Genomic DNA, 27834 nt, shown 5'->3' with positions numbered 1-27834 from the left:
CCTGTTTCCCTCCCAAAGAAAATACCGCAACTGCTGAAATGTAGCAGGGCACAGTCTTGGTAGTCAGGAAGCTCCATGGACAACATGTTCCACTGATCCTCACCCGTGCGAACAAAAGCATTTGATGCTGGAGCTCTTTATTACTATTTATTTTTAGAAGGACACAAATTGAAAAGTGCTGAAGAGACTGCAGAACATGAGGAACGTTTTCCAGAAAGCGTCCTTTATTGGTGTTTCTGCTGCAATTGTAGATGCGAGCCAACTCCAGTCTGCCAGAAACAAGCAGCGCATGGCTTAGTTTCTCGCCACAGAATTTGGAATGTATTTTGCTAGGCCCTGAGGAGAGCTTAAGATGTATGTACCAAATGTACCAATTTGATATAGATTTGCAGGTGAACTGCATTTGTGATTTTGACTTTCATAACATCCCTTTCCATTTTTTCGTGTATTTGATATACCAATGCTTGTCTTTAGTGTAGGTGCCCAACACAAAATCCAAACATTTGGTAGGCAAAGCACATCCTTATACATTTAATGAGTGGAGTTTCCCAAAGATCTTTCGCTGGTACGCTGTCAGCACAACCACATAGTGGGTTGTATTGGAACCCGGGAGAAGCTGAGTCTAACCGTAAACGTGGCATTGTCACTGAAGCCTGGGTAAAACTTTTGTGTGTACGAAAAAGCCAGTAAGACAGATATACAATCCTAGCTGAGCATCTTTTATAGTGTACATATTCTCTAGCTTGGGCATCTGGCAAACGTGTTAGAAGCATTACAGAACAGGTTCTCGCATATCAAAGCGTTCACGCTGACCATGGGACAGACCATTTGATTGACTGTACTGCATTACTGAGTTTCAGTACTGTTTGTTTTGGTTTCTCCGTAACAACACACCGTTACTGTCCAGGTTAATGGGGTTTTGTTCCGTACGTTCGCATATAGACGTGTATCGGGGTGACTGACCTTTCCCGCTCCTGCTCCAGCAGGTTGGTGAACTCGTCACTCTTTTGCATGAACTCGCTGTGCTTCCTCTTCTCATCCTCCAGCTTGTGGAGTGCTTGTTTGTGCGACTGCTCTGCAAGGAGAAGTTGCTCTAGCATCCTCCGATGTGTCTCCCTCTGCTTTTCCACCAGCTTGTCCAGCTGAGGACACAAGGCACCAGTGGATGTTACGGAGTATACGGACTATCCTTGTTCTAAAAGTAGTTTGAATATGGACTCGTAAACAAGTACCTTTAGCATTTCTGGGCAGTTTTTACGAGTATGGTTGTCAGGAAGGAAGGTCTCAAAAGAATACACCAATGATGCCGGGAAATCTAATAAATGTGGAACTCCATAGAACAGCTTAGACTTCTCAAGGAAATAGGACAGACGTTAATTCTTGGACATCGTATGCTTATTTAGAAATTCCAACAGTCCTTTTCAATGTTTATATTTTATTCACTATCATATGACATTCAGGTGTCAGCATTTATTAGGGCTCCGAGGATTACGGTACACATACACGTTGTCTGAACCGCTTGTCCTATACGGGGTCACGGGGAGCCGGAGCCTAACCTGGCAACACAGGGCGTAAGGCTTCGGGGGGGGACACACCCAGGACAGGACGCCAGTCCGTTGCAAGGCACCCCAAGCGGGACTTGAACCCCAGACCCACCGGAGAGCAGGACCCGGTCCAACCCACTGCGCCCCCCAGGATTACGGTAACTAAAAGATATTTTGTGTTAGGCATGGAAGAAAAGTTATTGCTGTGCAACTGTCTGGGTATGATTTCTTTCCAGCTTCTCCCTTAGTCCCTCTAACAGAGAGTGATATATTAGATCTTATCATTAATGGCCTACCTCTGCCATAGGTTTCTCATAGATGTCCTCCTGCCACTCATTGCGCTTTCCTTGAATGGCATCTCTCTGAAGGGCCTGAAGAACCTTTTGTGGGGTGACAAATCCGTAATGGGCTTCAAGTAAAGCGAGGTCGATCTTCTCGGCCTTCAGCACAGTGATAACCTCATCTCTGGCCTGCAAGGCAGAGGAAACCAAAGGATAAACCAGAGTGAAGAAAAATAAGCAGGGTGGGTCATTATCTTGTAGTGAACGAAGACTGATCATGGCCTGCTAGACCTTTTCCTTGAGCAACATTGCAGTTCTGCATATTGGAGCATCACCTCACTCAGTTAACAGTTGACTCTGTGGGATTTATGAAAGGATTCTACCTCAGTGAAGCTCTGCTTCAACTAGCTTAGTCCCTCTTGGGTCCTTCGTATGTTCCCTGATTTTCCTCACAGGCTGTGCTGTATATGTAGGATGCACTGCAGCGTACCCCGTCACGCCCTCCTCACCTGCAGTTCTCCCTCCAAGATGCTCAAGAGAAACAGGAGGTCATCCCGGGACAGGTCCCTGCCCTTCCCTGAGCTGGGACCCCTTTTCTCGTCACTCCGTTCACGGTCCTCTCCTTTGTGGTTTCTTTGGACAGTGCCGGTATCTTCGGGCGGTTCCTTGCACCTTACTCGCCCCATCCCACGACTCGGGGGGTCCTCATACTCTGAGTTTTGCCGATTTGAGCGTGTTCTGTGGTGGGACAGGTTGGTCTTGGAGGTCTTCTCCAAACTGTTGCTGCAGGAACGCATGTTTGTTTACCTGAAGGAAAAAGACCATTTAAAATGATGAATGTTGCGCAAGAGTGGCAAAGGTGACATCAAGACCATTAATGACATGAGCATTACACCTAGGATTCTAGATTTTCAGATGTTCAGATATTTATGACAAGCAGGATGCCCACTTACGTGTCATTTGTGGTTTTTAAACAATTGCTTATGGCACAAACTTGCTTTGTGAGGGAGCCTCCCCAAAACATGCACAGACCTGCCAATGTGTACGCTCAGATTACAAAGAGGGATGTACAAAAAGTACCATGGAACCATTATTTCATTAGTGCTGTAATAACAGGTGACTCCGACATTTTGGAAAAAGAACAGTAGTCTGAGTACAGGAGGAGGGTTGAAGCATTATGTCATCTTTGTTACTACAAGCAAACATTGAGGCATACTTTTCTTAACTGCCATCCACAAATTTTCTGTCATTTAAACAATTGCATGTCTTGGAGAACTAAAACTGGTTGCGATTTACTCTTTCCCCTCAGAGGTCCGCAGATATGTGACATCTGACAGAAAAAGAGCAGAAGTGCTGAGATCCGTTTCTAAGAATCTGCAAACGGCTGCTCTTATGCTGTTGAAAGGCAAATGCTTTTTCCCTTTAGACAGAAAAAGGAACCAAAAAAAAAAAAAAAATCAGTGGTTCTTACACTGATTGCTGAGGTCTCTTCAGCTTCAGTTTCACATTTGTGGATAAGCAGGAAATGTGAGAGCAGTGACAGCAATGGAGAGTTCAGGCGGGGACAGCCGTCTTCGCAGCAAACCTTGGTGATTCATCCAGATGTGCTGTCGCTAGTCATCTAGTGCACTCTTGAGCTGTGTGGTGCGTGATTGTGCCGGCATCTCCCAGGGATTTGGATGGTAAGGGATGGGAGGGGTGAGGATGCTGTAAATTAGATGTTTATAGAGTGCCGTTTATTTTTTCAGCAGCCGGCAGACTTTGATAGGCCAATAATTTGCAGTTCTGCTCCCTGTGTATTTTTTTTAAAGGCCAAAATAGATTTTTCTGTAATATCTCTTAATCCCTGCCAGATTCCATAATATCAGTGCTCAGATGAGTTTGACTGTTTTGAATAAAAATATTGCGGAAGGCTGCAGCCTTAGGTCAGTACTGCCTGGATTGACCGGTGTGGCCCCAGTATAAGGTCAGACTGTAAAGCAGTACTTCTGAGTGATGCTTTTAGTGAATTCACATTTAACTTACTGTTTCTGATCAGCACATTTTACTGCTCTCCTGTAGTTTTTCTAAGATCAGACATAGATTTGAATTTGGCTCGGTGCGTGTGGAGTTTTTGTGTTCACTCTTGTGTTCGCGTGGGTTTTCTGCAGGTGCTCCCCCCAGCGGTCCAAAGACGTGTGTTTCGGGTGAAGCAGTGACTCTAAGTTGTCCGTAGCCTGTGTGTATAAGTCAATGTGTAGACAAGCAGCTATTGATAACAGAATTGGCGGGGGGGGGAAATACATGCCCACTACCCTTTGTGATACCAGCCATAACTCGAAACCCTAACTTGCACACACCACCGTTGTAGCACAAATTAGTGGTTTGGCCCAGATTGCACAAATAATATGAATGCTACTGTGAATTTGTAGTGTACTTCATATGGTAGTTATTGCCAAAACAATGAATGATGCAAATTATGATGTAAACATAACAAACATTTCGTCATTTCTTTTAACAGCGTGTTTTTTTTTTTTTTTTCCCCCCCCTATCAGGTACCATTAAATCACCATTGTGTGTTTTCATAGTTTCTTTGTTAGGACATTTTATTTGAAAAGGGTCGGCTCGGAAAGCAAGAACGAGGGGGGCCACAACCATGTAAGGCGAGCTGTCTGCATAGCGTGTGCAAGTGATAAAAATGTTTATAGCGGTATTTAAAACAAACATTGCCTTCAGCACAACAACAACAACAGCACAAGTCAACAGCTTGGTTAACATCAAACACATTGCTCAGTGTGAGCTAAAAAATATTCCCATACTGGATTTTTAAGGAATGTTCTTGAAACGGCTACTAACAAATACAGTTGGTGCTCTACTTTTACTTACTTAGCAGATGCTTTTCTCCAAAGTAACTTACAATGTTAAGGTTATAGTTATTTGCCCATGTATACAGCAGGGTAGTTTTACTGGAGCAATTTAGAGTAAGTACCTTGCTCAAGGGTACTATAGCCAGAAGTTGGAATCGAACCTGCAACCATTGGATCCAAAGACAGCAATGCCAACCACTACACTACCAGATGCCTCGTCTTTTTTTCTTTACTTTTGAACTTAAGTGGGATCGAAAGTTGGTTTGTCACGCAAAAAGTTTATAGAATGTCTTACTGAGCGGGTCACGGGCTCATTGTCTTTTTTTTGTCTGTGCTGTATGTAACCACTTGTTATGCGTGCTAGCAAAAACAGTGGGATTGGACTAATTGACTGTGGTACGAGGATTGCTTGTCTGTATATGTATCGCTCCGTTTGTTGGTGAAATGCTCTTGGCTTGTTCTTTGTTGCTTTGGAGAAAAGCATATGCTTAATTAATTAATTCACGGAAATATCTGCAATGCCAACAGCCTTGTCTGGGGATTAAAACTACAGTACGGAGAAGCGCTGCCGTCTGTCTCTCTCTCTCTCTCGGCCATGGTGACTCGTTTGAGTCCCCTGGCAGGAGTATTTGTGACATGCTGTAAATAATAAAGCATGGTAAAGAACTCCGCTGAGGACTACACCATGGTTTTTGCGCTCATCAAAATACACTAATACCCAGTACAGCAAAAAATTATAAGAAATACAAGCATACTTATGAGAAATGTAACAAACAATGTGAAGTTTTATGTTATTTACCTCAGACAAAGCCTGCACGTAAACATAGAGCGCGAGAGGTTTTACGTGGAAGTGAAGGATGATGGGAAGGCAGCACTTCACCGGCAGCTTAAAACTGGTTGGTATAGAAGACATAGAATCATCTACAGCTTGTTCGCCTTCTGGTGATTCACTGCACTCGTTGTATTTTTCTCAGAGACGTACGTCACTTTGGAGAAAAAAATGTCCGCTAAATGAATGTTTGCTTCATCGCTCTTTCGAAAACCTCGAGGCAATGCGTGCTTTTTGCAATAGCTACCATGGTGAGATGCTTTGGTGTGCTAGCTGAATTGGTATGCTGGCGCTCTCCGTTTTTTTTTTTTATAAAAAAAAAAAAAAAAAAAAAAAGTCAGAAAAATTTAGTAATGCCAGAAAGTTTGTTACTTTAAAGTTCATAAGTTGGGGACCCACTGTCGTTAGCTAGTGTAATTTGTTGTTGGGATAATTTAATCAAAATGGATTAGCAGCCCTCAGGGTAGGACATTGATATTGCCAGTTACTTGGCACCGAAGAAACTCTCCCATCAAATCTTTCTTAAAACAATGAAGTATGTCGAAGTCACATATTAAATGTCTACTTAATACTTACCGTGTGTTCTTATTTACACTGAGGAACGTACAACCCACTGCTGGCTCCTTGAGTTGTACACTCATAGGTACCATGCTCAGGCAGATCCCATTTTTCTGTGCTGCTGTAAGGCCTGGAGTCCCTTGCCAATAGGTGACCTAATGGTAAATGAATAGTTTGCTTTGTTTGTCGGGGATTTTGCTGTTCCTTTTAATATTTAGGGCTTTTGTATATAAAATACACAGACATGCACACCAAGCAAAGAGCCATTGTGAAGTTAGTCTCTATTCTGCATTTGAGTGACGAGTATGTTTTGTTTTTCTTGGTTTGACATCGTAACATTACAAGCTTGCGAAAAACGGTGCTGTGGTATGTAACGGTGTGCACTGTAGAGGAAAAACCAGCTCCGAGATTTTGGTTTACCCTCTGCCTAATCTTAAGTATTATGAGGTGGATAATCACACTGATTTGAGGTCAGTTGTGCTGACACATATTGCACCATCCATCGTCAACGGCCGCTTGTCCTGAGCAGGGTCGCAGTGAGCTAGAGCCTTACCCGGCGTGCAAGGCCAAAGGGGGGGGCGGGACACACCTAGGACGGGACGCCAGTCCGTCACAAGGCACTCCAAGCAGGGCTTGAACCCCAGATCTGCCGCACAGCAGGCACTGGCTGAATCCGCTGTACCACCACGTCCCCCTCATATTGTGCCACTAAACGGTTACACTTTCCAACCGGCATTGGCTGCCTGGACTAGCAGGATGACAAGACGCTGTCCCCGGAAGGCCGCACAGCTGATAGCAGCGCCAGTTTGCAAGTCTTGTCTTCGGTGTTTAAAACATGATGTCATGGCCTGGAATTCTCTGCATGATGTTTTATCCAGAAAAGCAAATAAACCACTATGGGAACGGATGTGCTTTGCATATTGAGGCTGGCGTAATCCATTCCCATTCCTTCTTTCATGACCCGTGACCCCAGGCGCTAAAGCATATGAAATTACTGTAAATTAATTTTCCCTAGTCCATTAAGAGACGGCATAAATTGGCAAGTTAATGGTATGTTGCTAGGTCATACCACATCCTTGGCTATCCCTGGTTGTGCAAATTCCATAAGCAAAATTGGTATGCCACACTTCAAGGTCTTGGTGTCGTTCAACAGAGTGACAGCAGCTGCTCTAACTTAAAACGTCCATTACAGCCTTGGACTTGCCAAAATCAAAGATCCGCAAAATTAAAATGAAGATCCAGAATTCAAAGTCTGTTGGTTCTTGTTTCTAACTCCAGTGTGGTGAAATGAGCTCCTTCTGTCCCTCAGAACTGCGCAGTCCCTTTTACCGTTCAAGGGGTCTCTGAACTCATCTCTCTTGGGTCCACTTTTTCACCTGATCTCCTAACGGCAACATAATCTTCCGTCACACCGTCTCTCGTTATCATCTTTGGATTTCCTTTGAGACTCACTTTTATGAGCAGCTACTCGTGTGTAACGTGCACCGAAAAAATGGCATCATCAGACGAAATAACTTCTTTGACAACTGCATCTAAAGCTTCTTGTCGGTTGTGAAATGCACTGTGGTATTTTTACTCTGGAGTTGTACGTCACTTTGGAGAAAACACAAAATGTAAATGTAATCGTTGGAAAGCGCAGTTAAATAGCTTTAGTGACACCACTGAGGGGTATTTTTTTCTGTCCTGCTATAAACAGCCTTTGGCTGAACCCAAGTGAAGTGTCGAAGGTGAGAGAAACATTTTATTACATGGTACCCTGCCTTGTTTCAGCAGTTTTTCTTTGGCTAGTTTGTGTTGGAGCCTTTGTATCCAATGATCTTTTTAATGACAGACAAGCAGACTATGCGTTTGACGGCACAGTAAGGACAAGAAGCAGTCTTCCCGGATGGTGAAGGACACAGGGGACGATTGATGGAGCGATGACATGTCAGGAGGCCAGGCTGAATTCGGCTGTCCCTGCAGTCCCGCTCCAAGTGCTCCCTTGCCAAGAGGATGCCTAAGGTCTTGAACCCACATTCAAAAGACTAGCTGGGGGCCACTAGAGTTTTTACTTTTGTGTGTGTGGAAAGTCAAGGAAAGACATTTTCATTCTGTCTTTCATTGAAGCCCGATCAAACCGCAGGTTGCACTGTGCCATGTGGTAATGTGTGACTGTAACAACAAGCACATGTCGTGTCAGGATGGAAAGGGTGGGAAAGAGTATCTTTAAGTGTGTCCATACAGAAATTTCTCTACAAATAACTGGAAATATAATAGGGCAGCTTGGCTGTTCATGCCTTTTTTTTTTTTTTAAATAATAAAACAACCTATGGAAAAAAGTACATGAATATATAGTTGTTAAGTGGCATGTGAACGTGTTAAATAAGCATTTATTAGCTTATGCAATGACTGTGTGAGCACTCGTGACTAATGGAGCGTGGTTCCCCACAAGTCGTGTTTGTCATCCCCTGTGCACCTGTCTCCTACGCCGTGTGATTGCTCCGCTCCACTGACTCCAGTCCTCCTGTTAATAAGTTGGCGCGTCGCAGCGTTTCTTAAATCGTGTCTTTATGGCCTGCTTTTCCTTGGCCTCGCATCTCGACTGTTGGCAGCGCGTGCGTGAGCGGTCGGGGGAGCGCAGACCCTTCCTCTTTGTCAGGGCCACTGCTGGCCCACACCTCCACCCCTGTGCAACACTCTACGGTGATCTGCGTTTGCACCTCGTAAACGCGAACCCAAGAAAACAACATTTTCTGTTCGCATCCAAATACCATGGTATCTCGGCAAAGCTTGAAGCTCAGTTTTATCCAGTCGTAAGCAACAACTGAGCCATGCAGAGTAAAGGATTTTAATGTCGATCCGTTAAATCTGCAGCCAAAAGTGTGCAAATCTTTTTTTAGTCCAGGGATTTTGGATGGTGAAGCTTAAAGCCCATGAGCAAAGTGGTATGACACCTCTTAAGAAACCTTGAGTCTAATGGGGCTTGCTCTTAAAGGCTTTTGGGAACTACAGTCTCTACCTTACCTAATGGAAAAAAGTTGTCAGAGTTTGTGTGACCTTTCCATTGGTTGCCAAGAATATGGTTCCTTTTACTGAGCCTCACCAAGAAAGCATTTGACCTTCAGACTGTCCTCTTTGTTCATATTTCTGGACTTTAATATTATAGATGCGGGAAGCCATGCCTTCGAGAAATTATTAAGTTTCAGGCCTTAGTTACAATCCTTAGCTGGTAGATCTCAAAGTTAAGACCTGGAAAGGACAGACAGTAGGAGGAAAACCCACCTCTTGTGTACTTTTACTTCAAAGCCATATGGATCTGGGAACTGGTGGTCTTGCCCCTACAGTTCTTTCCAGACCCAGCAAGATTGTTATGGAAACAGCATGCTTTGGGGTTGACTAATGATTTTGCTACAGAACATTGTCAACAAAAAATTGCCAGCTTTTCATATTTTTTCTTCCATCTGGTCCCCCAGCTGTTAATGTTCAGAGTTCTTCCCATTCTGTTATTGGATCACAGTCTTCTATTAATACGTCTCATTTCTTACTTTGTCCATTTGATCGATAGGTGTGGTGTAACACAAGAAACAGCAGTAATAACCTGAAGCCTTATGTACTGAAATGATTACAAAGGACAACGATTTTACTTAAAATTGCACATTTCGCTGATGACAGACCAAGAGTGTTATAAACATGGTTGGTGATCAGTTTCCCTTGCTCCGTTATTAAATGTAAGGGGGGTGCAGTGGCGCAGCGGGTTTGGCCTGTGCCTGCTCTCTGGTGGGTCTGGGATTCGAGTCCCGCTTGGGGTGCCTTGCGGCAAACTGGCGCCCCGTCCTGGGTGTGTCCCCTCCAGCTATGGGCATTCTGAATTTATTTAGAGTCTTTCTCTGGGTTTGGGTACAACTCCCATTGTTTCTGATGGTATTCTTAATGTCAAGTTTAAGGTCTTGGTTTGCACTCTTATGTCCCTTTGCCTAAACGGAAGGGTGCCCAATGCTAGACTTCAGCACTTTTTCCAGCTGTGACCTGGTCTTATGTGATTTCCCATCTATGCAGTGACCACACCCGGCCACTTCCCAAGAGCTGCCATTAGGCAGAACATCTGCTGTCTCAGTGATCAAACCTGTGGGGCATGGGGATGTAGGACACTTGTCTGTTGCTTTGCTTTTACTCCTCTGACTGTTCAGTTTGTCCCATGCAGGGACTGTCTTCATTGCCCAGGTGCTCTCTAACTTTTCACCGTATAATTTACATGAACAACATGCCCTGGGTGACGGAGGTGTTCAGAGATTGACAATTTTAATGAAATGGTATATGTCCCTGGGTACATTTCTTAATTACTGGAACTAACAAAGTTGCTGTAAACGTAGTAGTTTTCTGACATTGGTACACAGTGGGCTTATTGACCCTGTCCTTGCATAACAAGATGGACAAGTTCATGAAATTCCAACATTGTAAATCATTGTCAATGTTTAGTCACCTGCTGTAAGCATAGCTCACTAAACACATCTCCAGGTGTAGCGTTTCGGTTCACGATGAAGAAAACCAAAGGATCGAGGCGTGCAGGAAGCTGGGAGATCGTTGCGTAGCGACAGCTCTTGTAAAGTCGCCGTAACTTCATGATCTCCCCCAGATAGGCGTTCACGCAGCCGCTGCTCCGGCATTGTATGTGATTGTTTGTTTTTGTACCTTATTCTTAAAAAAAATTTGGTAGGAAGTCATCGGGATTCATCTATCCTACGTTTTCTGCACCTACTTGATCGATGAGCACCGGTGCATCATGTGGAAAGTAACAAACTAGGTTTACTTAATCGCATGTCTGCAGCCATGTCTTTTTCTCTTAATGTAATGCACAAATTGTTTTTTCGCTGAAATGTACGTCACTTTGAAGTGAAGCATCTGCTAAATGAGTAAATGTAAAGAACTGTGCTGCTTTACAGACAGACAGGGATTGTTAAATTCAACGGGTGTAAGGTGAGGATGCAGGAGTCTTCCTGGTCTGCATGTCTGTTGGTACTACTTCTCTCTCTCTCTCTCAATCACACACACACACACAACCTGAGGGAGGTGGCATGAAGAAAACTGGGATGGATGGAAAAGGATCTGAGGACAACGGAGACACCGAGGGACAACAGAATGCTTGTTGGAATCCTGGAAATGACAAAACATCATTCTGTAGCTCACAGATCCTTGCACATCCCAAGTGTATTGGACTGTTGGGACATCATCGCTTTAATGAGTGTAATCTGATAATACAGCCACTAATAAAAGCCTAGCAGTAGTTCACGAGCCGAGTGGCTTGATGGTCTTCGCATCGGCAGTAGTATTTAAGAACTATTTTTTTCGTTCTCGTTTATTTTTCAACCTTATTTTAAGAAATAAATCAAAGCTTTCCATTATTATCGTCATTATTGTTGCCCAGTGGCACTACGGGTGTTAGAATGTGAATTATATTCTGAGGAGAGTAAACAAGAATTAACCAGCAACAACTTTTAAAACAAATAATTGTACATGATCATTAAGTTATTGTTTTAAAGCAATACATTTCGAATAATTATTTAAAAAGTTTAACTCCTCTGACTTGCGTATCTGTATTTTCTCAGTACGTTCTTCCGTCTTTGTGCTTTTCCTGACCCAGTTCTGTTGTTGCCAATTTGAAAAATAAATAAAAACGATAACTTCATAAACAGAGGAATGCGCTGCACAAACGATACGTTGTAAAACATGGCATTTCTAGGCTGCTCTGAGAAAGTCGAATGTATGTGGAGACACTGTCCAGCTGTCAGCTTGCAAGTGATTTTTCTTTAGTCGTGATTTGTGGTGGCCATAATTTATTTATTACATTTTCTCAGCAGTAGTGCCTTCCTTACACAACTACCGCCTCAACCAGTTATAGATTAACAGCAGACAGTACATCACGCTGACACAAACGTTTCCCCTGTTGCCGTCTTTGGATTAAACTTCACGTGTGAGCTGCCGCTCGCTGTCTTTACCGCCAAAGTTAATGTATCGCGCAAAGTTTGACTAGATTTTACAGAGTTACCCATTGATTCTTTTCCTTCTCCCATTTGTACTCTTTGGTTCCACGGTCACGGAGTACCTCAGTCACAGTACGCCAGTCGGACCTCGCAACCTCATTCGTGCGAAGACTGCGGGAGAGACGGAGCAGCCCGAGCGTAGCCAAAAACACCTACAGAAGTTCGATTTGCCCCCTGTATATTGTTTTTGATGATGTTATGTAACACAGCTTTATTACCGCTACGCTTTTGGCGAGGGAATGTATTTTACCGCAACGGTCCGCAGGGGGGCACGGTGGCGCGGTGGGTTTGGCCGAGTCCTGCTCTCTGGTGGCTCTGGGGTTCGAGTCCCACTTGGGGTGCCTTGCGATGGACTGGCCTCCCGTCCTGGGTGTGTCCCCGCCCCCTCCAGCCTTGTGCCCTGTGTTGCCGGGTTAGGTTCTGGTCCACTGCGACCCTGCTTGGGAGAAGCGGTCTCAGACGGTGAGTGCGTACACCACGGTCCACATCAGAAGCTCTTTCCACAAATATATGGTTGACTCAGCTCTTCAGATTAATTCCGGTAGAAAAGTTACACGTGTGAACTGCATAATAGTTCAGATGATTTCTGGAATGTCAGGGCTGCCTTTTGGAACTTCTTACACGGTGCTTCGTGACCACCCCTGCTAGTTATGGTAACCTTTTACACGTATTTATTTTGCTGACGCTTTTTTCCAAGGCAAATAATAATTATTTATACAGCTGGGTATTTCTACTGGAGCAATTTAGAGTAAGGACCTTGCTCAAGGGTACTACAGCTGGGAGGTGGGGATCAAATCCGCAACCTTTGGCTCCGAAAGTAGCAGCTCTACCTACTATGCTATCAGCTACCGCCTTTTGCCTTTGTGTGATGTCATGTATGCATGTGTATTTGCAGTGTTCCAGCGACCCAGTGCTGTTCTGTTCTCTTGTTAATTTGAGAGCCTAACCCGGCAACACAGGGCATAAGGCTGGAGGGGGAGGGGACACACCCAGGACGGGACGCCAGTCCATCGCAAGACACCCCAAGCGGGACTCAAACCCCAGACCCGCCAGAGAGCAGGACCCGGCCAAACGCGCCGCGCCACCGCACCCCCCCGTCCCTGGACATGTGTTACCCCAAAATAAATCAACTGTTTTCCATCCAAAGACGCGAAATAGCTCTGATGTTTTAATGTATGTGATAGACCTCATTAGTAGTTTTTAAGTACTACAGATTACGTTTGCTTTCGTAAGGAAGCACTGATTCGCAGCTTAGGCCGTGACCTTCCAGGAGACATTGCCCCGATGCAGAGTAGCACAAGACCTACTGGAGACACATGGTTAGGATGTGCGTAGACGGGAGACTGGGTGAACCGCTGCGACCCTTAGACGTGTGGTGCCAGAAAAGTTTTGCAACGATGCTAACCAGCTGGATACTGACAATGGTTACCATAGCAACAGATAGTATGTACATACACAAAAAAGAATTAAGGACAATAACCCTACCAGGAAGCAGTCTTAGTTCTCGTTAAGGTCAGTCAGGGCTGTGCCTGTGTTAAGAGTTAAGGCGGTATTGCACAGTCAACATTTCAGAATGCAGTAGAAGGGAGTGCATTGCGTGATGTCCGCCGGTAAAGACAACACATAAATCTGTCCGCAGAATATGAGCCAAGACACGTTTTCGTGTTGTTCGCCAAAGATCACATGACCCTGCAATGCCCAATCGCTCTGCACAGAGCCACTGGGCAGTTCTGAACCAGGGAGGTCCCCAGGGAGGTCCCCAGGGATGGGCCGGAGAGGCGGATTTTCCTGCTTTGACAGGTTTATAGGAGGACCGGGCCTCCGTCGGCCAGAACGGAAGCTGCAGTGTAAACGCAGAGGCAGGTGATTCTAAGTGCTTGACTGTCATGAGAGGAAGTTGCTCATCTTCTTGGGAAAAGAAACGTCTAAGCTCGTGGTCATAAACAAACGGCAGATTGCATTTATTAGTCACGTGAAGTGACGACAGGGTCTACAATGTATTTCTCAATAGTAACTTCTTAGGAAAAAAAAAATATTTGCGATATAATTGTCACGCAAGACTGAATGTAAAAAAAATTAGTTGTGGTTTAAGCCTGAATAAATGATGATGATGATCTGCAAGACTTGACCACACTCTACGCTCAGCCACAGCGTTGCGCTCCTCCACCTCTGGCCATGTGATGGTACCACTTAGGAGAGGTCCAGCACTGAAAGTCCATACCTTCTTGGTTTTGGCTCCCTCTCACCCTCAGAACTGCTGAATCCCCGTTAACCCTTATTACAAACGCATCTCTTTTGGACCCACTTCTTTCCTGATCTCTTAAGTGCTACATAAAATTACATCACACCATCTGTCACAGTTTCCTTTGTATTTCCTCTGAATTCTTCAGACAGCATATTTCCAGCAAAAATAGTGGTGTCGGACAAACTGTGGTTTTATACTCGCGTATCTGTATCTCGAGCTTTTTGCCTGTTGGCGTAATGCACTTTGGTTTACTTTGAGCTGTACATCACTTTGCAGAAAAGTTTCTGCTAGACAAGTGAATGTTAACGTAATAAATGCACAGTGGGTCCTCTGCTTACGAACATCACTGGCACCGTGAGTTTCTCTAGAAGTTTGCTCGCTGAGTATGAAACGAAGTGGACCAGAGGCTCATCTTTAATTTTCTATTCTATTCTATTCTATTCTGAATTCTCTATGCAGGTACTTGTAAAATGTGGGCAAAGACAGTGATTTTGGACTAATTGACCGTACTTTGAGAATCGCATGTCTGTCGCTGTATCGCTGTCTGTTGCTGAAATGCACTTTTGTGACTCTGACAGAAGCTTCTGCAAAATGAATAAATGTAAATATCAGCAACGTGACAGTTCCGTCCACGTGCCTCTCCCTTGTCTGTGGTCGAATCGGGTGAAGCTTCGGCGCGTGATTTGACTTACTCTGCTCTTGAAAATAAATACAAAATATTTCCAAAAAAAAAAAAAGCTGTAACAGCAAAAATTAATCAAAAGTTTGTAAGTTGGGGACCAACCATAATAGCGATACTGCCAATGGCAACGACAACCTTCGGAGTAAAATTCACTCGAGAGAGTTTTTATGTTAGCCGAGAAAAAAATAAATAATACAAATTTCTCAGAACTTAGAAATTTTAACTGGGATTTTAAATCTAGTGCAAATTTCTCAGGCCTGTAAACGAGATGATTTCCGCTTCGGGTTTCGTTTCCAGCAGGAGTGACTACGCGGATGAACACACGGATGAGTGCGTGTTCCTCCATACTGATGCGTCTGGAATGCGCTCAAAGCAGATGTCTCGGGCATTATTAATCTTGTTCTTTTATACACGGAAACAAGCGGTTACGGTCATGATTTTCCACCGTGACCGTCATTCGTCTGCTGGAGGGATGGCAACTCATAGTCTGGCAGTCTGAGAATTTGTCAGGTTCACGGTGTCGTGCCTCATCGCTGTTTTTCCGCCCAGCTGCCGGGACATTTGTACCAGAGTCGCGTAACGAATGGATTTACGCGAGCCTCGGGGCTTACCGTACCTGAGCGTGCGAGACCGTCGAATCGACATACCGAACAAGACTTGTGGGAGTTTTAACGGCGATAATTGAATATTGGCGATCTCAACTTTTCGTGTTTTTCCAGGCCTTCAGACGTAGGGGAGCGTGCGTCGCTTTTAATCACACTTTGAGTTTTAACGTCGCTTCTGAGCCTTGGCTGCGAAACGGCTCGACGCTCCAGCTCTTCCGGGTGGGGAGGAGAAGAAGGGGGTTTTCTGTGCGGTTTTGATCGGCTGGCACACCTTCCTCGTGCCGTTCGCTTCCCTCCTGGAAGTCGTCCCACCTGGCTGTTGAAACGGCCTCGCGCGGGTCGCTGGGGCTTACGCACGTCTTGGGCCAGAGAGCGCGCTACGCATCTCCATGTTTGGGCCTTGTCTGCTTAAGTCCGGTGCCGTTCCTTCATGAGCTCATACTAACGGTTGAATTTATAATACCAGAGGACGTTAAAAAGGGGGAAGAAGGAGAAAAAAAAAAAAAAAACTAAAACGGAATGCGTTAGTGCAACCATAAAGCGACTTGTAAAACTTGAGCTCTTTTATAGGTCTCTGATCATTTCACACTGTTTTTTCATTTCGCACCATAAACACCAAAATGGACATAGAACCATATGCCCTAATTTAAAAAAAATAAATAAATAAAAGAACCAAACAAACAAAAAAAAAAAAAAAAACACCATCTTGCCAAAAGTACAGTCATCTCAATTCTATGTAGCTCTTAAAGATTTCGAAGGGAAAATTACCGATGCGTGTCGTAAAACGCAAAGACTCCGTGGCGTAATTAGAATTGGTGTTAAAGAATTAGCAGAAATGTGTACGGCGACACTTCGTGTCGGCGGAAATGCTATTGTTGTTGTAGGCCTGCTGTTTGTTATGCAGAATGTGTTGTTTACAAACAGCGGTCACGTCGCCGTAGCAACGGGGAACATCCGACAGCGAATGCGCTCCCCTTTCAGGTCTGACTCCACGCGTCGTAAAACCTTCCCAGAACCCCCTGCCGCCTTCTACTTAAGCTGAAGCAACATAACACTGATTCTGGAATTCCAGCGCACTGAAGTAAAGCTCTGCGAGGCAGAGCTCTGCGATTTCCAAAATTAGAGTGACGTTTAAGAGTGTTTTGGTACAGTAACCAAGTAAGCGTTTCACGTGTGCCTTGGAAAACAATGTTTGCTTCCTGCGTTGAGCGCTTCGGAAGGTCTCTTCTGGGCGTCCCCGTGGCTCAAGGTCACGGAGGGGACTTGCCCCGTTCCCTCCCCAGCGGCCGCGGAAGAACAGATGACATCACGGCCTGCGGAAGAAAAAAAAAAAGCCTCTCTGTCATTTTCACTGTGGGAATCGTTCGCTCGGAGGCCCTCGAGGCTCTTCGTAACCCGCTCCCCCCCCGCGCCGGGCTGGTTACGCTTTTTAATTCGTTTCATGATGTAGAAATGAGAGCGATTTCCCCACATCCGCGCGAACGCTTCTAGAACGGTCTCCCACGTACAGATCCAGCTTTGCACCGGTTCGCGAGCATTTCCCCGTATTCAGACTGGTCTGCGTGCCGCGCATCATTGTCTGCGCATCCCTCGAACGCGCGGTGCGGTTACGCGCGCTTATTACGCATATCTCCGCAGCGGCACGTTCGCGGCCGGTCTTCATCGTCGGCTCGGATGTGGGTAACGCCGGCAGGGTCGTGTCCGCAGGGCCGCCCTCGCGCCAAGGTGATTTAAGTCGGAGCCGCGACGGGCCTTTTTCCGCACTCGGATCTCGCGGCTTCATCGTTTCCACAGTGCCACGCGGACGTGTGGCGGTGCGTCACGCTTTTACACCTCATCTCGGGGCCCGGAGACTTGGCGACAAAGGCGATGATGTAAAGCTCTTTCCGTACAGCCAAGGGCACTTTGTATTAATCTGGGAATCGGCACAATGTCCGCTGTGATTTCGGAGGGGGGGAGACACCAGGTGCTGTTGTGGTTAGAGCTGCTGCCTTTGGACTCAAAGCACCCAGGTCTGAATCCCACCTCCAGCTGCAGTACCCGTGATCAAGGTTCTTAGCCTCAACTGATACTGCAAAAATCATCCATCTGTATAAAGTGGTAAATCACTGTAAGTAGCTTTGGCGAAAAGCGCCGGCAAAATGAGTAACTTAAATGTGAAAGTGCTCCCCCTTATGTTTGGAAGCTGAACTGCAGTTTGGGCTGGACTGTGTGCCATCGGTCAGACGGCAGCGGGATATTTCCCAAAGCTGATGCTGCAGCGTGAAGGTGGGCGGCCTGTGAATGCTGGCCCTGCTGAAGCGATGGAGATGTTTCCATGGCGATCGGCCGGGATCCGTCAGCCGGCCCGGGCCGATCCAGGTCTGATGCTGAGAGGAGCAGAAGTGTAGGAGCGAGAGAGTCGGGGCTGCGTGTGAGTGAGATCGTGGTCGTGCCCGGGGCCGTGTGTCCGCGTGTCATTTTTCGAGTGTTTGCGAAGGTCTACTGTGAGGACTGCCCAAGAGGAGACCGCTTGAGGCTGCTCGGCTTCACCGCTGTTTAGCGGAATACGCTCATCCTTTGTTGCTTGGTGTCCCGATGTATCAGCTCTCACAGACATATGGGGAACATGAGTGAAATTTCCATATATAGTTACAATACGCAAAATATAACGTATAATGAAATAAAAAACATTGCTCTTCTAGTCCAAATAGATTTGTTTTAAAAAAAAAAAAAAAAAATCTCAGCCATTGAATTGTGAGGAGGCTTGTAAGATACAGGCCTGCATTTCAAAAAAGCTTTGAGGATACGCTTGCGATTCAAAAACAATTTTTGGAGGCAATGGAGTACAAAAAAAAAAAAAAAAAAGATTTAATAAAAATGATTTGCCACGAACAAACCGCAAACAAGTAAAACTGTGTAAAATTTTTTATGTCACACTACTTTTTCCTTATGACACTGGGCATCATTTTGGGTGATTTTGTGGTGAACTTGTGGAATGGGCTTGGAACAGACTGGGATTTATTCCCCATTAAAAAAAAAAAAAAATGGAAGAAGTAATTTCATTATCCGGTTTCTTGAAATTTGGTTGGTTTTCAGGAACGAATTAGAACCAGTTAATGGGGGAATAAGTGTATTCTTGTTTTTGATCTGATCTGCTTCTATTTGGATTCCAAACGCTGGTTGGAAAGCAGCAGTCTGGGAATGCAGCACATGTGTTGGGAGATTAACTGTCTCGCTTTCCGTGGACCGCGCTCTCCCTCCCTCTCTTTGACATCCTTGCGTTTTGGAGCTCCTTCACATTTCTCTTCCACCTTGGCGCCGGAGACCGTCTCCATCCGAAGGGGCCTGATGGATTTCACTTTGTGTCGGTGGTACTGGTGATACCGGTGCCAGAAGGATGCAGAGCAGCTGCTGGCGTCGGTCTCCAGAACCTAGACGAACGGTGTGGGCGGCCCTTCCGCTCCTCTCCGGCTTACGGCGAACATCGCACGGCCCAAGTCGTCACGCGGCTGCGGTCCTGCCCGTGTAAGAAGTGCTCCTGCGGCGTCCCAGCAGGCACAAGTTCCAAATCGGAGACCCTCGGAAAGAAAGCCAAAGTCACCCTGCCTGTGTTCATACCCTATACTTCTCCTTAAGCCACCGTAAGTGACCAGTCCTCTTCTATTAACGGCCGGGTGCTGCTCTCCGATGGGTCTGGGGTTCGAGTCCCGCTCGGGGTGCCTTGCGACGGACTGGCGTCCCGTCCCGGGTGTGTCCCCTCCCCCTCCGGCCTTACGCCCTGTGTTGCCGGGTTAGGCTCCAGCTCGCCCTGACCCTGCTAGGGACAAGCGGCTTCAGCGAATGTGTGCGGTTTAATTAAATATTAGCGTTTTATTCACGTTTTGCACTTGGGGAGTATGTGGTCAGATAAGGTGAGCCATAAGTAATGAATGGGTGAGGCTATAATAAAGAGTAACAAGTGCTGAATGCTACATTCTAGAGTTCATACACACACGGCGTGCGAGTTATATAAATTCAGGGGAAAAAAAAAAGATCCGTAAATTGTAAAAAGAAGCGCCGAACTTGTGACGACGACTTGGACGGTCAGTCGAAAGGTGAGACGCAACATTAGTTTACGAAGCACAGATTAACAACTTTGATGGGCCGTCCAATTTTTGGACAGGGACACCGACGACGGAAAGCAGTCCGAGACGCGGCACGAGAGTTAAAGGGCTCCCGCTGGCGAAGCAGGCCGCATACGCGAAGGACAAACAAACTAGTAGCGTCTGACACTGTGAGACACGGAGTTGGCGGCGAAAGCCAGCTGTTCGCTTCTCTCCGGCGGTCGGGACTGCGGCCGCCGTGCGACGGCGACGTCGCCGTGTCGGCCACGCTGCCGCTAAACGCAAAATTAGACGGAATGGAGACGGCTCCGCCGACAGGTCGAGAGGAACTGCGGCACCGTGTGAGCGTGCGAGATGATGGGAAGGTGAAGGAAAGCTGTGCGGGCTTGGCTTGTTTCGGTCCGACCCGTTGCAGTCCCTCGTAGTGGGAAGGACGTCGACGTGACCCATGCAGCAGGGCCCTCAATCACCGAGATACTGAAAACCGTTAATTTATCTGACACTTTTTCTCCAATACACTTGTGGAAAATTAGGTTTGCACGCTATCATTCATACACTGACTTGCCCACTTATACAGCTGGGTAAATTTTACTGCATCAGTGCAGGAGAAGCACCTTGATCAATGGTACTACAGGAGGAAGTGGGATTTGAACCTGGGTCCTTCAGGCACGATGTGGTGACTTCAACCATTACCCTACTTGCTGCCCAGTTTAGGGAACAGATTGCGTTCCAGTCCTCCAAGCTGTACGAGTGTAAGTGTTTTTAGATTTATTAATTTCAGCAAAGCTTTTCTCCAAAGCAGCTTGAAAAAAGTTGACGTTTGACTCTAAAACATGGTCTTCTGCATGCGGATTTAAAATTCCATTCCTATCAAGTCACGTACTGGTTTATCTTTACACCTGTCTCAGTTTATTAATTAGTTTGGATTAATACTTTTCAAAATACTGCATTTGAATGTTGTAGGATTTTTTTTTTGTTGTTGTTTATTAAGGAAACTATTTTTACATTCAGTGTTTTTGTTGAACATGTTGTTGTATAGGGGGGTGTGGTGGTGCAGTGTGTTTGGCCTGTGCCTGCTCTCTGGTGGGTTTGAGGTTCAAGTCCTGCTTGGGGTGCCTTGTGACGGACTGGCATCCCATCCTGGGTGTGTCCCCTCCCCCTCCAGCCTTACATTTACATTTATTCACTTAGCAGACACTTTGCTCCAAAGCGACTTCTAATGAACTCTGTGTAGTGTTATGAGCCCACACACCTTATTCACCAAGGTCATTTACACTGCTAGATACACTACTTACACTGGATCACTCATCCATACATCAATGGAACACTCTCTCTCTCTGCCACTCACATACTATGGGAGAACCTGAACAGCATGCCTTTGGACTGTGGGAGGAAACCAGAGCACTTGGAGGAAACCAGAGCACTTGGAGTAAACCCACGCAGACTGAGCAGGGATCGAACCCATGTCTTCTCACACCACCCAGGCACTGTGAGACAGCAGCATTACTCGCTGTGCCACAGTGCTGCCTTGCACCATGTTGGACTCCCCTTGGCCGTGACCCTGCTCGGGACAAACCGTGTGTGTGTGTGTGTGTGTGTGTGTGTGTGTGTGTGTGTGTGTGTGTGTGTGTGTGTGTGTGTGTGTGTGTGTGTGTGTGTGTGTGTGTGTGTGTGTGTGTGTGTGTGTGTGTGTGTGTGTGTGTGTGTGTTTTTCTCCAAAGCATTAAGTTAACCACAACTATTTACCCATTTATACAGCTGGGTAAATTTTACTGCAGCAATTTTTGGGTAAGTACCTGGCTCAAGGGTACTATAGGTACACTTTGTAAAATTCCCCAGTACAAGATTTCCCCTAAACTCCTATTCCTTCAGGGACACACGTACCACTTACAATATAAAGTTAAGCGGGAGAGTATAGAATAAAACCACACGTTTTAAAAGCTTGTCAGAATCCCTACCTCGTGCAGGCGATACTTAATTACCTAGCTGTATAAACGAGTAAATCGTTCTAAGGAGCACAATGTACAAACGTCACACTCTCATTTTGGACAAATCAGTGTCAGCCAAATAAAAAAAAAAAAAAGAGGAACACTGGTAGATATGCAAGCAAATATTTCCTCCTCGTCACGCTCGCTGTAACACGTGACGGCACAGTGACCGCAGTGAGCGGTAGATGGCAGTGTTTCGTCGGTAATGACAGCCGCCGCGCAGCACGAGGCCCTTCTGACGGGACGAAACGGAGGCGCGAGCGAGGAGCAGCTGGAAAAAGGACGACACGACGAAGACCACGGCGTGCCTGTGACCCTCTGTCAAACTGCTGCGTGTAAATGTGGCCTTCCTACCCAGTGTACTGACCCCTGGCCTCCGGTCACGTTCACCATGTTCGCTAAGGATTGCGGGGTCATTCTGGGGAGGGCTGAGACCAACGCGCTGGATGAAGGCCTCTGGTATGCAAAAGGAGAGACGCTGAACCCGCTGCAGTCGTGGTCCTACAGCAGGAAGTGGGCTTCGAACCTGGGTTCCCTCCATCCCACCCCCAGGCTGTGCCACCGGGGTCTGACCTACTGCTGGTTCGAGCGTCCCCCACCTCCGATTGCGGTCTCCTCTTTTGTTCACCCTGCTGTCTGTGAGGAACGCAGCTTCGGGGTAACAAAGTCCGGAAACGCTGCTGACGGCAGGGTCTCGAATAGCGGGACCCGGAAGGCTACTGCGTGCGTAGGTTTCGCAGGTGGCCTAGTGGTTAAGGCTGCTGCCTTGCACTCAAAGGACCAGCTGTAGTTCCCTCGATCAAGCTACTGACCTTGAAATGATGCCGCAAGAAATACAAAGCTGTATAAATAAATGATTGTAAGCTTGTCAATACTGTAAGTTGCTTTAGAGAACTCACACACATCGACTGAAGGCGCTCGTCCCCAGCGGGGTCGCGGCAACACGGCGCGAGGCTAGAGGAGGAGGGGCCGCACCCGGGACGGGACGCCGGTCCGTCGCGAGGCGCCCCGGGCGGGGCTCGAACCCCAGACCCACCGGAGGGCAGGCACAGGCCGAACCCGCTGCGCCGCCGTGCCCCCCTCTGCCTTAGAGAACTAAATGAATCAATGTAAATCCCGCGTTAAACGCTGCGTTTCGCTGCCCGCGGCACGGACGTTCTAGCCGCCGCGTTCTGTCGGTGCGCTACATCTGGTGACGGCACCAAAGCCATTCTTGTTTCAGATGCGTCACTTGATGTAGCCTCGTCCACGATGCCCTACCCGGATGCATCGGCGGGACAGGTGTACTTTCGGCTCTACAGCTGGGGCCCTTGTGGTTTGCCCTTATTAAGCCTCCCCACGCCGCCCCAGCGCTCCAGCAGCCACGTTCCAGCGGCGTGTTTATGTACACAGCCCGGGTTCGGGTGATCGCCCTGTAATCTACGCTGGCCGCCTATAATTAAGGCCACCCGATCCCGGCCGCTGTACCGGAGGACGGCGCGGTAATGTGCCTGCTCGACCGCTTTCCAAGGATCACCCGACACCACGCGAAGCACGGCTATACGCGCCGCGATGATCGTCGTCATTGTTATGCGTGCGTTTCACCGATCCAAAGTGACAGGCGCTGTAGAGCTGCCGGCTAAATATTAACACGGTGGCGGCCCGGGAACAAGTCCAGAGCCATAATTCCCCGCTCCCCTCGACCGGCCTCTGTAGTCGTATTTCCGAAGGTACAACGAAAGGGGTAGGGCAATTTACCAGAGTTGAGGTATTTAACCTGGACCTGCCCTGCACCCGCTTTCACCAAGACTATAAAGAACAGCTGCGCTCAGTAATCTCTATTATGACAAAAGGACCCCATTCGCATTATATATCTAACCATCTGCGCTCGTTTTATCGGTTTTATTTGATGATCGTTTCAGAATACATTTTTGGACACAGGTCCCATTAAGGTATAGGAAGTCGCAAATGATATATGTTCGGGATCTGTTATTCAGCGAAGTCACGGAAGCGTATCGGTCGTGTTTTACGGGTACTTTTCCCGATACTGACCGGTGATTCTCGCAGCGATAGGGCTCCCGCGCGCCCGCTTCGTAAATGTGGAGCTGAGCCGAGCGGCACGAACGCGTCGGTTCGACGTCGGGGCCTCCGGCCCTGGGGGCGGCACGGGTCTGATGGTGGCGCTTCCCTAGGGCGCTGTCTGCGCTGCTGCTGAGCACCGTGCCGCAGGGCACCGTGGGACTGTCGGGGGTCCGATGAACGGATGGCCGTTCTTTTGCCCGTTGGCAATCGGCGAATCGGTAGCCGCGGCGCTGCCGTATGTCCGGGAGCATCGATCGCCACTGCATGTAAGCGTCGAACATGTGAAGACTGTGCTGGGTGGGGCTGTGTTCCTCCGTGGCGGAAGAGTATTGCTGGGTCGTGTTGGCCGGAACCGTGTCAAATTGGAACCATGAATGTTAAAAGTAAGCTAGTTATCGGCAAGGTAAAACGCAGGCGGCTGCGTCAGCGCAACCCTTTGTCCTCCGGCGGCGTACCCCTATTGCGGGACCCGGGCCAGCCCGGAGAGCGGCCGTGCAGATGCCAGGCCGCGTACAAATATGGGGACGGGGAGATGCCGGCGAGGGCAGAAAATAGCCGAATAATCTCCTCTGTCATGTAACAAATGCGAGAGTGGAAAGCTCAGCTCCGCGGCAGGACGAGTCTCCGCTGTCGCTCTTTCGGGTGCTGATATCAGCAGTCCGGCTTCACGGAGGAGCGCGGCCACGCGGGATGTCTTTGCCCGTTAACATCCCGTACCCTTCGACCCGCACGGGGCGCTTTATCTTCGTGGTAAAAGTTGGCCGGGCAGCACGTTACTTTACGCGATGGATTGCGCTTCACAAAAGGACGCGGTGCCCTGATCGACCGCCGTCTACATTTCCGTTAGTCGGGTGCATCAAATACGCAGTCTTGCCTCTCAAGGAGGAAGGAAGGAGGCAGAAAGGACACAAGTGCATAATAAACTGCGAAATGATATACAAATCCAATTTAAATATATTAGGCTTTTCAATTAATCACATGCCCTTTTTCCTCTCTTTTTGGAGCAAATCCAAGTACCATGACCAGAGCTATGAGCGCGATAGGATACACACACACACACCTGAACCGCTTGTCCCAAGTGGGGTTGCGGGGAACCGGAGCCTAACCCGGCAACAGAGGGCGAAAGGCCGGAGGGGGAGGGGACGCACCCAGGACGGGACGCCAGTCCATCGCAAGGCACCCCAAGCGGGACTCGAACCCCAGACCCACCGGAGAGCAGGACTTGGTCCAGCGCTTGCGTTAGAGTATAAATAGAGCCCTTTTCCCAGAGCCTGAGCCAGAGGCATCTTGTGAGGAAACCGGATCTCGGGTCTAAAAGGGAACTGCGCTGCTCCCCGGGGAATGCCATTTGAACCTCACTCGTCCCCGTTATCCCCGCTCCACCCCGACATCAAGAATAATATTCATTTCAAAAGAATATATGGCGCTAGTGGAAACATCTGCTGAATTTAAGTACGCCGTACCGTGCGTCTCCACGCTGCACCTGAAGAAGTGTAGGATGGTGCAGCCGGTGTATATTATACATTGCATCAGCTGTGCTCTCCTTCTCCCAGAGACATGGGCTCTGCTTCCTGCTGTGCTGCAGAGTAGGAGAGCTCCCCCGCGCAACACAATCTGCATTTTATAGTGTCCAGTGCTGCAGTCCTAGCCTCTCTGAGGGAGGTGGATCAATGAAGCCCTGCAGTGGTCCCTTCCTGCCCATGTGTCCAAATCCAGCAGCATTTGCATGAATACAGCAGCTCCAATGCAGTCCGGGCAACGAGACCAGTCACCAAGGGGCACCGCGACCGTCGTACGACCAGATAACCACACCGGATAGGGTACGGACAAGGGGGGGGGGGGGGGATGCGAGATGGAAGAACCGGGCAAGCGGTCACTTACGTAACAGCGAGACGCTTCGCTTGCTGAACATACACCTCCCGTCTACGGCGGAAGGATGTCTGCTATGATAAACCGCTGCAAAATGCGCATGACAGCTCTCGAAAGCGATGGCATGACATCGGAAAATAAGACATGGAAACCCGTGTGTGTGTGTGTGTGTGTGTGTGAGAGACGTGGGGAGCGATCATCTCAATGCATGTTGAAAAGATTGACAGGCTTCAGTATTTATGCCTGCTAAGACTGTATTTCTGGATGCTCGGTGAGCTGATGGAGCGTGTAACCCGTAATAGTGCACGGTCCCGCACTCTCAGCGGCTCACTCTCTCTCATACGCGTTGAGATCCCCTTGGGCCCAGTTGCATCTCTTAGCTCTCCTTGCCTCGTGTACATCTGGCCCCGCAGGAGCAGTAGCGCTGGTGACCTGGCCTCGGGTACAAGAAGCACAGCTTGACAGACTGTCTGTGGGAAAGATAACCGTGGTCCTGCCAGACTGTATCAGTATCGGGGGAATTAATCCCCCCCCCGAGGCCACGAGCGCCCAGGCTGAGATGCTGAAAGCCTTGAAACATGACCCCAGCGCTAGGCTGGCCCAGTCGTACCAGGAGGAGGTCGCAGAGAGCAGAGGAGCACGGGATCATCTCGTACAACTGGACTTCTTTAGCTCTCAAAGACTCCTCTATAACCGGAACAGGCTTTCCGAGTAGAACGGCTATTCCCCGCTCTCATTTGACACGAAGCGTTCGTGGAAAGGTCTCCTTTTTTTTGCAGTGACATATCAGGCTGCCCCTTGAGAAGCAAACTTTGCTCTTCGGCAAATAAATTAAGCAGTCGGATTTACGTCGACGACGATCTGTTTAGCAGACGCTTCTCTCCGAAGCGCCCTGCAGTGATTGTTAACTAGCGTGTGTCTGTCACCTTTATCCAAGGCGAATCGTAGCGTTAGATACGCTGCGCTGAGCTCCCCGCACTCGGTCACCCGTCTATACAGCAAAGCAGCAGATGTTAGGAATTAAGTAAATATTTCGTGCAGGTATTACACTTTTTTTGAATATTTGGAAGACGGGAACAAACAGGACACATATATTCACTAAGAAGTTATCGTTCACTGCAGAATACGGGGACCATGATGGAACCAAATAAGGTATTCAGCACCCCGAACAGCATGGACAGCTTTAGCAACAGTAATATAACGCTCAACCGGTCAGAGAAATTACAACATTTTTTATCCATTTAGGATTATTAAATGACACGCCGCACTGGCACATCAAATTACAGAGAATGCATGTAAGCCTTCCTCCAAAGTCATCTCCTCTAGTGGCAGCATCACCCTATTTGGCCCTGTGCGGAAAGCTTTAGCATCCCGTCCCTACAACGGAGGGCCTCTGCGACTGTGAGACGCTCGGTCCGCGGTAGCCCAGGATTTTCAGCAAAGACTGCAGTGCGTGCCTAAAAAATTAATGAATCGACAAATCCTCCCTTCCTATTCGCAACAAGCCTCGTCAGCAGCATGACCGTCCTCCCTTAACTCCTCTTCCAGCATCTCGGAGCGGCTCGGGCTAGCCTTACCTCTGAGCTTCGGTCGTCCGCTGCCGTGCCGCGTCCTGCCGGCAGAGAGGAGCCGCTGTCCGGTAGCGCGACCTCCGGCCCGAGCTGCCGGTCTTCCGTTCGGCCTTCCGGGTGCGGAGAGCAAGCTTGTGTTTCTCGCCGGCCTCCTGCTGCTCCGCCGTGGAGCGGGAATGTGCCTCAGTCGGATGAGAGAGGGGGGCCAGTGAGCGCCGGGCTGTCACAGAGGGCTGTAAAGGACAGAACGACGCGGTGGAGGAAGGCATGAATGCTGCTGGGGGGGATGGGGGAAGGACAGAACGGGACCTGACATGCAGAAATCAGCCCCCCTGCTAAATTTAACCCCCCCGGTTCGCGCTGATCTCCCCTGATGTGAACTCCCTACCCCGGCCAGATGGTCCTGTCAGGAGAATGACCTCCGAGCACGACGCTGGCTTGTGGAGCGAGGAACGAGGGAGGATGGTGGGATAGAGCGGCACGCGTCCTCCCAGGGAGTGCTGGGATATGTAAGAGTGGGAGTCTGAGTGATCGTGAACGAGGCTGAGAGCTAAAGGTATGGATGATCCAACTCCGAATGCAACACGTGGGAATTCTTGAATAGCTTATGAAAACCGATGCGCCCGTTTTCGTTAACGGCACGTCTGGCAGAG

At 47.9% G+C, this 27834-nt stretch overlaps 2 protein-coding genes across 3 annotated transcripts in view; one reads left to right on the top strand and one right to left on the bottom strand.

Annotated features, from left to right (window-relative positions):
• The window catches only part of cmss1 (cms1 ribosomal small subunit homolog), an 80857-nt gene that overhangs the window by 40086 nt on the left and 12937 nt on the right, over positions 1-27834 (top strand). The gene's annotated exons all lie outside the window — the stretch shown is intronic.
• LOC108933156 (filamin A-interacting protein 1-like) lies at positions 403-27794 on the bottom strand. The gene is made up of 4 exons (XM_018749993.2): positions 27188-27794; positions 2335-2632; positions 1841-2014; positions 403-1142 (listed from the first exon to the last, which is right to left on the bottom strand). The coding sequence occupies exons 2-4, from the start codon at positions 2620-2622 to the stop codon at positions 909-911; spliced, it is 696 nt and encodes a 231-aa protein (XP_018605509.1). The 5' UTR covers positions 2623-2632; positions 27188-27794; the 3' UTR covers positions 403-908.

The sequence above is a fragment of the Scleropages formosus genome, chromosome 1 (assembly GCF_900964775.1).
Source record: "Scleropages formosus chromosome 1, fSclFor1.1, whole genome shotgun sequence".
NCBI lineage: Eukaryota > Metazoa > Chordata > Actinopteri > Osteoglossiformes > Osteoglossidae > Scleropages > Scleropages formosus.
This window is presented reverse-complemented; position numbering and strand designations above follow the sequence as displayed.

Bases quoted from the DNA above. Each gene is read 5' to 3' on its own strand.
- LOC108933156 (XM_018749993.2), bottom strand. From the start codon at position 2,622: ATGCGTTCCTGCAGCAACAGTTTGGAGAAGACCTCCAAGACCAACCTG. The intron at 2,015-2,334 runs GTGAGGAGGGCG...TCTGCCTTGCAG, and splicing joins TCTTGGAGGGAGAACTGCAG to GCCAGAGATGAGGTTATCAC. The intron at 1,143-1,840 runs GTAGGCCATTAA...TTGTGTCCTCAG, and splicing joins ATGAGAAACCTATGGCAGAG to CTGGACAAGCTGGTGGAAAA.